This window comes from Pecten maximus, chromosome 3 (genome assembly GCF_902652985.1).
Source record: "Pecten maximus chromosome 3, xPecMax1.1, whole genome shotgun sequence".
Classification (NCBI taxonomy): domain Eukaryota; kingdom Metazoa; phylum Mollusca; class Bivalvia; order Pectinida; family Pectinidae; genus Pecten; species Pecten maximus.
In genome coordinates this window covers 22082470-22091792 of record NC_047017.1, presented here as the reverse complement: position 1 = coordinate 22091792, position 9323 = coordinate 22082470, and the positions used below count along the sequence as shown (strand labels likewise).

Below are 9323 nucleotides of genomic sequence, written 5' to 3'. Positions count from 1 at the left end.
AGAAATGAAACTTTCACTTGTCAAGTGATTAAGCTAATCCCCTTTTGAACAACAGGACAAAGGATGACATTTTGTTGCTTATGCTTACCAAAAATTTTGTACACAAGCATCAACAGGAGACATTAATACTCATCTATTTTTTTTCATTAAAACATTTACATTAACATTTTATGGATTCAGACCTTTTGTCAAGATATATTGAAAGAATGACGGGCACCAAACATCTGTACTTGAAAAAAAAACCGCAAAAACCTGTGGTTAAAGAAATGAAAACAAAAGTCTTAGAAACTTGATATTAAACATTTATTTCCTATCTATAGTCTATCATTGAAGTTGGCCTATCAATGCTGGTATGTAACATGTAACTGGGTAATATCAGAACCAAGTGCAGATTACTGGATATACAGCTGAGGTGTAAAGTATCGGGGGAACTATTGTGATAGCTCACCTGTTCTACAGAGAAACATCAATGGAGTTCACACATTCTACAGAGAAACATCAATGGAGTTCACACATTCTACAGAGAAACCCTAAGGGAGTTCACCTGTTCTACAGAGACACTGATGAAGCTCACCTGTTCTACAGAGAAACCCTAAGGGAGTTCACCTGTTCTACAGAGAAACCCTGAGGGAGTTCACCTGTTCTAGAGAAACCCTGATGAACTCAGCTGCTTTACAGAGAAACCCTGATGGAGCTCAGCTGCTTTACAGAGAAACCCTGATGGAGCTCAACTGCTTTACAGAGAAACCCTGATGGAGCTCAGCTGCTTTACAGAGAAACCCCGATGGAGCTCAACTGCTTTACAGAGAAACCCTGATGGAGCTCAACTGTTCTACAGAGAAACCCTGATGCCAGATGGACACATTCCAACCACAGTAGATATGATTTCAGTCTCTCAGGTTCTGTATGAATCTCTGTTTATTTCATGCGGTATGTACAGAATAACCACGTTCTACTAAGGTCATAAATATATAAATCAGAGATAAAGTAGAAGATAATAGTTCACACTCAGTGCTACACATGCATAGATCAGCACAGTGGAAACAAGCTTTACTCATAGATCAATCTCAGAAAGCCTGATTCAATATTTAATGTTTAAAATTGCTCACAAGAACTATCACACATGGTTTACAACAATGACAATGAGTTCTTTCTGTCTCTTCTGAAGACAAAATGGACATCTACTAAGGTTTACATCATTATCATTAATCAAGTTATAAATATATTGCATGAGAAATGTACTTAAACATCAACACCTATAGCCGGTAGAAAACACTAGCTAATACTTATATGGACAGTGGTAACAATTCAACAATTCATCACAACATATATAACAATATATTTAAAAACAATCAACCTTTCAGTGAAGTCAAATGTGTATGAATAGTTTCGGTCCTCAATGTAACATGGTAATGAATCGATCTGTATGTATTAGTCTATGAATTGCTTTATTGAAAATGACAATGGACAACATGTTTCTAAAAGATATACTGACTGCATACAGGTCCGTAAAACATTTTGTGGATTCTAACTTTCTTGAAGGTTGACAAAGTCACGTTTTACCATAGCCTTGTATCAATGTATGGGGCCTATCATCCTCACAAGTCAGGGTCATGTGGATGGGTGTCAAGTTGTCTCCGACGGTTACTTTATAACTTGTCTGAAGATTTAGCTACATCACAGCTAATTCATCATACCACTAACTTCTATTTATTACATAACAAATTTTGTGGCGTTACCTAACATTTATTTATTACATAACAAATTTTGTGGCGTTACCTAACATTTATTTATTACATAACAAATTTTGTGGCATTATTGATCAAGTAAACAATATGAGACACTTTTTTTGTGATTTTCTGTCAATTCAAATTGAAAGAATCTATCACGTATAACATATAATTACACCTTATTGGAAAAATTAACATGACCTACTACAGTGAAGTACTGGACATGGTGTCCAATTAGACCTTCAATCAGGTTTAACGTGAGTGGGCTTCACACCAGGAAGTGACATTTTAGTGCTATATATTATAATACTATGTCACATGTAATACTACCACAGAAAGAGATACCAGGACCATACATGATGCTTTTTCTACACCACGAAACTCACTGTACACTAGGTCTGTTGTAGTGACAACAGCACAGCATTCACTTACTCTCAGGCCTTTTAATGCACACTGTACACTAGGTCTGTTGTAGTGACAACAGCACTGCATTCACTTACTCTCAGGCCTTTTAATGCACTACGCATGCAACATCTGAAAACCACGAATGTCAAGAAAATACACACAGAGCACTTTGTGCTTTAAACACAGGTATGACTAGATAGCCCAGCAGTTCCAAATTAAATTCTTAAAAACAGGAATGTTGAACATTAGCACTTGTTGTTAATCTGATTTCATGAAAGACAAATATAAACGAGGGAGTATACAATGTATTATTGATTAGTAAGATCAGTTAAAAAATCAATTGTACTAGTAAACCAACAGAACACAATGATTTCCACACTTTCATGATTTTGGAGTACTGGGTAATTTTTTTTTCTCGCACTTCAACACAGATATTTCACTTAGAAACCCAAAATTACTTTTATCTACCTCTGTTGTTTGTTTGAATCTAATGGTAGGTATTGTGACATCAGAGCATTAACAAAATTGATTTCATAAATGAGACCAAATAATTATTTTGTCAGTATGTCGTGTTTAAAGAGGTACGAGACAAAAGATCATACCTGGTTGTGATTCACTAGAGCACCTTAGCCATCTACGCCAAATGTTACTTCAGTGAATCAATGTTTAACCTAGTCATTATAACAAAGACAGATAATCTCTGTAGGTGAACAATCATATACAGTACACATCTCAAACATGTTCTTCATCTCGTCAATGCTTTAAATTTCAAAGAGACGTATAAAGATGTTGTATTTGGCAAAGTAAAACCACCATACATTAAAAAAAATGGAAAAAACAATGAACCTCATGAAGCTACTGGAACAAACATGGTAATTAGGTCAGAGATGTAATGTATATAATTTTTATTGATTTAATTGATTGATGTTCGATTACCATCCCTCTGATTTATGAGACCCATACTACTACAGAAATTATTCAAAGTAAATATTTTATATGTTTGGGTGTAATGTTTCTTAAGAAAAAAAAAGTTTATTTTACCTTATCTATATATCTTTGACATCACACAAGCTTCTTCTTTGACCAAATTTGTCTATCTGTAGTCTTAGTGACATCACATACTTGGTAAGCATTTTATGTGACAAGACAGTTACTTGTGACATCAGACACACTATTTTTAGGACAAGATATTTCTATCTATAGTACCTATATGTGATATTGTAAGAATACATTGCGTGAAAAGATATCTACATGTATATCTAATATCCATGGCAACACACATCAAAGATTAAATACACATAATATGCCTCTCACTAGATAGATATCTATCTTCATTACAGAGAAGAAATATTAAAATACCAAGTACCTTTAAGATTGTAAATAATGAAACATGTAGTTACTATATATACAATTGTATTTAGATGGTATATGATACAAGAAAAGATCTGGGTCAAATACTGATGCAAATATTTTGGTTTGTTACCTCACATAACGTTTCCAACTCACAACCACCCAAATACAAGATTCCTTTTGAAAATGTCAGTTTTCACAATAAAACATTATCACCTTTGACCCTGATGACCTCTAACCTCATTTGTTTTTTCTATAATCTCTCATACCAACTCACTGTACAAAATGTTTGACTGATTCAATGAAATATTAAGATACTGATAAACTTGGAATTTTTTGATAAGCTTACAATTTAATGTCCATTCTAATATTTCAAAATCTTAATTTTTCATCAAAAGGACAGATAAAATGTGTATGCAAAGATATGTACACTACTATGAATACAGCAATATATCTATTTTATCAAATAATTTAAATTGAAACATTTCTCAAAACTAGTTGCTATTAATAGAACAAAACAGACAGTAAAATTTGTTGGACTATGATGGGAGATACTAATTACCAGTAAAACTCAGATAATGTCAACATCAATATCAGTGTCAAGGTCACAGCATAATAACAAAATGAAGTCTATTGGCAAACAGTAATGATAAACGAGAGGTTATCGCAGGTCCTCTGAGTTGATTGTTTTCTTCACACGTAAGAGTATGGTAGTCGTCCACTGATCCAATCGCGAGATACTGTCGTACTCCTTTACTGCGTCTGTGTATGTGTCTGTGTTCTGTTCTTCACATGCCCCCAACAATTTCTTTAAAAGAAACACACAAATAAAACATGAACTTCATATTTTGTTTTAATAAGCAGAAAAAGATAAATTCAAAATGCAGACAATATGTGAATATATTTCAACAACTGTGACTGTCAAGTTTGAAAACAATTAATTAGGACTATTCCAGTAAAATATCTACCCAATGGAAAGACTCAAGGTTTGTCAAACAATCAAGAACCACCTGAATAAATGATTTAATGAAAACAATATGATATAATAAAACATATCTTCATCAATGGCCACAATGCTTGCGATTTCTTTATTGTATCTGGAGTCTTCTCGTGGAATATATATTTTACTGGAATGGCCTCCACAACTTTATCTTTGACCAATCAAATTGAAAAGCTATTACAGTACAATTACTAGTAAAAATCTGATTGGAACATGAGGCTGACTACACCTGGGTTTAAGGTGATTTGATACAGGTGTGATTCTGTAATGATGATATATGTATACCTTGATAAGTTTACACTCCCTGGAATCCCCAAACTGCGGGAACATGTCCTCGTATTTCTGGATTGCAAGCTGAGCATTGAGTACATCTACACACATATGGCACAGGGCTGCCTTGAAGAAGTAGTCCTTAGCACTGTACTTGAGCAACTGATTATCCATACAAGACATTCCAATCTGGAAAATATCACAACAAAATATCACTGAATATCGGGGATGGTCTAAGGGAGATAATTCAAAAAAAGAAAGAACTTGATCGCTGTAAATTTTCAAGTTAACCAGACTGTGTTTTAGTTTTAACACAAGATGGTGTATGTGCAGAGTATATTTTAGGTGATGCCATTTTTCTGTATACTGACCTCCTCATAAATCTGTATCGCCTTCTCATACTGCTCCAGCTGGGCTGCATAATGAGCTACCTTTACTAAACACTTATTGGCTGAGCTGGAATGTGAAGACTAACACATATAAGATGTATACCTAAGAATACTGTCATGTGACAAACAAAAACTTGATATGTATTACTATAACTTGGCTGAAATATCAGGTAGTCATCAACCACCATTTTTTCCCCTTACTAATTAAAAAGTTCTATGTAAAAACAAGCATACTAGGTATTTGCTAAAGAAATACATGTCCCCAACTGACCCTTACTAAAAATGATAACTTTGAATCTTCATTTTTTCCAAGATATCACGGGTCTTTATCATTGTGTGAAATTTGATCAAAATACCTCAAGGAATGAAGCTGCTAAAGTGCTTACAAACTTTGGTGTTATGTATGAAACAGAGGCCATGTTTGATTAAATTTAAATCGCTGCCTCCAACAGGGATCAAACCCGGGAACTCTGGCTTGCTAGTCTAATGATCAACTGACTGAGCTAAAGAGAACATCACTCTAGCTGAGCGATTTGTTATGGCCAATATTTACCAGGGTAACATACTCCCTTTCCAGCAAAGAACTTGTCCTCGATACAGCAATGCTTTTGCAAGCAACGCTAGGGTATAATTCCCGAGTCCCTATATGGGTGCCAATGTAACAGAGTGTTTGATTGAATTTATTTTAATAGCTCTGCTAGGGATCAAAAGAAGGACCTCTGGATTACGCTCAACCAATCGAGCTCAAGAGAGAGATCTGGCTGAGCAGTATATAGTGGCTAGTTTTTACCATGGTTACACGTCCATACATACAAGACGGATGGAGGAAACCATAGTTTTTCTGGTTTCACTAATAATCTTACCTCTTGGACTCTTCTCCTTTATAATAATCAGCTGCTTGTTCATAGCTCGATATAGCCTGCAAAGGACAAGACACAGACATTATACAATAATAAAACATACCTAACCCCTAGTTAGCTACATAGAAAATTTCTCTTAGCTGTGAGCTCTACACTGTATTAATCAACTCCTACTATTTAATATAATGTTGGAGCTTTAACTGAAAATCAGGTCAAATGCAAAGTCTAATCAAGAAGTTGTAATATATTACATATTTAAATGAGCAAGACTTACCTTTTCAATATCAACAAGTTCTGTTTCATAAATCTCAGCAATATTTACATGATGCTTTGCTGCAATTGAAAATCGCCCCTGAAAAAAAATTAAATGCCAATATACTGATCAATACAATAGTGTAAACGAAACTATGTCTTTAGAGAATCTAAATATGAAGAGTTATTTTACTCAAAATAAGAAAGAAACTACTAGCTATGTTACATCAGAATTAACTGACAGAGGAACAACCACCAATATACATACCATATCTGTATATATTTCTACAGCTTTTAATAAACACGTTACAGCCTCTGGAAAAGAAGAACACAATTAAAATAAAATTCATTCATCAATTAATCATTGATTGAACATTATTCATTCAGCAAGTTAATTAGCGGATTTCATTTTTCAGATAACTTTAATGGACTTGGCCCTAAGGTGTTATGTCTATGTACATGTGTGGAATATTGTTAAGTTATACTTATTCACAAACTTGACCATTTCCCTTCTGAGAGATAAGTTTTGTATAATTTCATGAAGATAATCTGTATTTTATGCATTATTGATCCTGATAAACATCATTGATTGACACAAATTAAACACCAGAATTAAGAATGGCCATAATGTTCGGGTTATCCAGTAGATTGATTTTTGTGGTATTTTTACAGCAAGTGTTTTTCTTCATTAAAGCTAATAACCCCAGTATCAATTATGTTTGAAATTTAGATTCATTTATCAAAATTCAATTTTCACTAAGTGTGCAGAATCACCCCATTGCTGTTATACACACAATGATATTAGAATACTAGCAATGAATTAATTACAATTACACACACCAGTCTCGTTACATTACAGTCATTTAATTACATTAAAAGAATGAAATAATACACTTGTCAAAATCACTTGCTGTATAATCCAGAAACCTGGAAATATAGATGTCTTTGATGTTTAATTTACACAAGTGACTGCCACCTGTTACACAGAACAAAATGTTTATTTTTATCTGAGGTCAATCAATGAATCATGTACATACAGTAATGTACATAAGTAAACAAGTCTAGATACCATTAGGGTCAGCCTTCCTATAACAGTTTCCAGCATCAACATAGTCTGTAGCAGCTTGATGATTACTTCCAACCTTCAACTGCAGCACAGCTGCTTTACAAAATGAGTTCCCTGCCTCTGAAAATATTTACAACATGACTGAATTTATTAACATGATGGTAAATTTGAGGTAATATGATATTTCAACAGCTAAATAGAGTGTAAAAGTAAAAAGTACAGTAACTTTCTGATATTGTCTGTCATATTAAGTGAACAAAATGTTGAAACAGATTTAAATAGCAGGATATGCATTACATAATTATATAAGTCTCTGGCATGGATTATCATAGACATTAGACAAGTTTGAACGAAAGGAAAGTCGAATTGTGTACCAAAGTGATTGTTGCCCGAGTCCGCTTAGGTCTACCACAAAACTATTTGTCTTTATGAAGTATTTAGATATACATGTATATCCCATATATATAAGATTATTTGTATCAATATCTTATAAAATCTCTCTCTGTCTCTCTCTCTTCTTTCCCCCCTCCCACTCCCCCTCTCTTCCCGTCACTCTCTCCATCTCCCTCCCCTTCTGTCTCTCTATTTCTTATAAAATTAGATTGTAAATATGTAAATAAAACTGCCATCATGTGAATTTTCTCTCAATGTAAAATTGTATCGGGAGAGGGCTTAATATAAGTTGGAAAACTTGTGCACAATCCCTTTGTAACAAATTGTAAATTACAAATAAAATATGTTTAAATCAAAAAGTCTCTGGTTAAAATAGATACTGACCTGCCCATTTCTTTCCCATCTTGAACATGTTGGCAGCTCGTACATACAATTCAGCAGCATCTTCAAGTTTACTCTGTGACCTAATAGAATGGTACACAGTACATTTCAATGTTTTCATGAATACTTAAAGTTACCTATATGTATACATCAATAGTATTCAAACATAAAAAGGTCAACAATAAATATAAATCAATAGCATAACCTTAACTTATATATAGTCTCTGATAATATTTTTGTATTATGATTGACTATGCCTGTGAAAATACTGTTCTCTCCTCAATCAACATCTTCTCTGTTAATTGTTACTTAACACAATATAGTTGAGTCTATCTTAGAAATACCTGTGACATTCTCCAGGTTTATTACCAATTTCATTGCTCTGTGTTGACATTTGTATAACAATTTTGTCATGTTCAAAATGCTTGAGAGTTGCCTCATTACAATGATCCTGACCATATTCCTACTCTGTATCTACGTTAAAAACATCAATATGTTATGCAATGTAACGATTTGTTTCGAGTAAGTGGACGAGTCAGTGCATTACCAGATTATAACCGGTTATGTAATGTCATCTACACCGGTACCATATACACACCAAATACAGCCGTAAGATTGATGTAACATTAAATCGAAATATATATATTGATGGAAAGTCACAAGATGTCAAATTCATCAAAATATAACAAGAACAGGAAACGTCGAATTTACCCGAAAAATGATGCCAAAAATCCTGCAGATGATTTTTCTTTTTTCTCTGCATCCATCAGCAATTGCTGTGCTTTCTCCTCGCTAAAAGCCATCTTTATCTTCAGTACCTTTGTGAAATTATTGAGAAGGATACGTCTATTGACGATTGGACATTTGACACAACCACCACCTTATTTACTTCACATGAGTGTCTGGGTCACTCGTACACTTTGATTGGAGGAATATCTTTTAATTTATGATTAAAGCACTTCCGTGACCAAGATTGAGACCGTCATTTCCGGTTGTGTGGCATGACAGAAAGTTATTTTTGGCAACAAACTCAAAAGTGAGTCGTCTGTGATTGAACCGGTGTAAAAGGTTTTATTTTAAAAGACGTCACATGCTTAGAATATCGACATAGTACTATACTTAACGAATCACTGGTCTAGTGGTGGGTGCAGATGAGCTCTATAAGGCATATAGGTATACAAGATATATAGCATTAAACAACTACAGATGTGTACATGAGAGTGTTAC

General features: G+C 33.9%; 1 protein-coding gene across 1 annotated transcript; it reads right to left on the bottom strand.

Annotated features, from left to right (window-relative positions):
- Positions 1-286: 286 nt before the first annotated feature.
- On the bottom strand, positions 287-8997 carry LOC117323565 (alpha-soluble NSF attachment protein-like). The gene is made up of 9 exons (XM_033878854.1): positions 8808-8997; positions 8100-8179; positions 7326-7442; positions 6525-6571; positions 6279-6356; positions 6008-6063; positions 5127-5211; positions 4771-4944; positions 287-4293 (listed from the first exon to the last, which is right to left on the bottom strand). Exons 1-9 carry the CDS (start codon positions 8897-8899, stop codon positions 4147-4149), a joined length of 876 nt encoding a protein of 291 aa, XP_033734745.1. The 5' UTR covers positions 8900-8997; the 3' UTR covers positions 287-4146.
- Between the last annotated feature and the right edge of the window lie 326 nt (positions 8998-9323).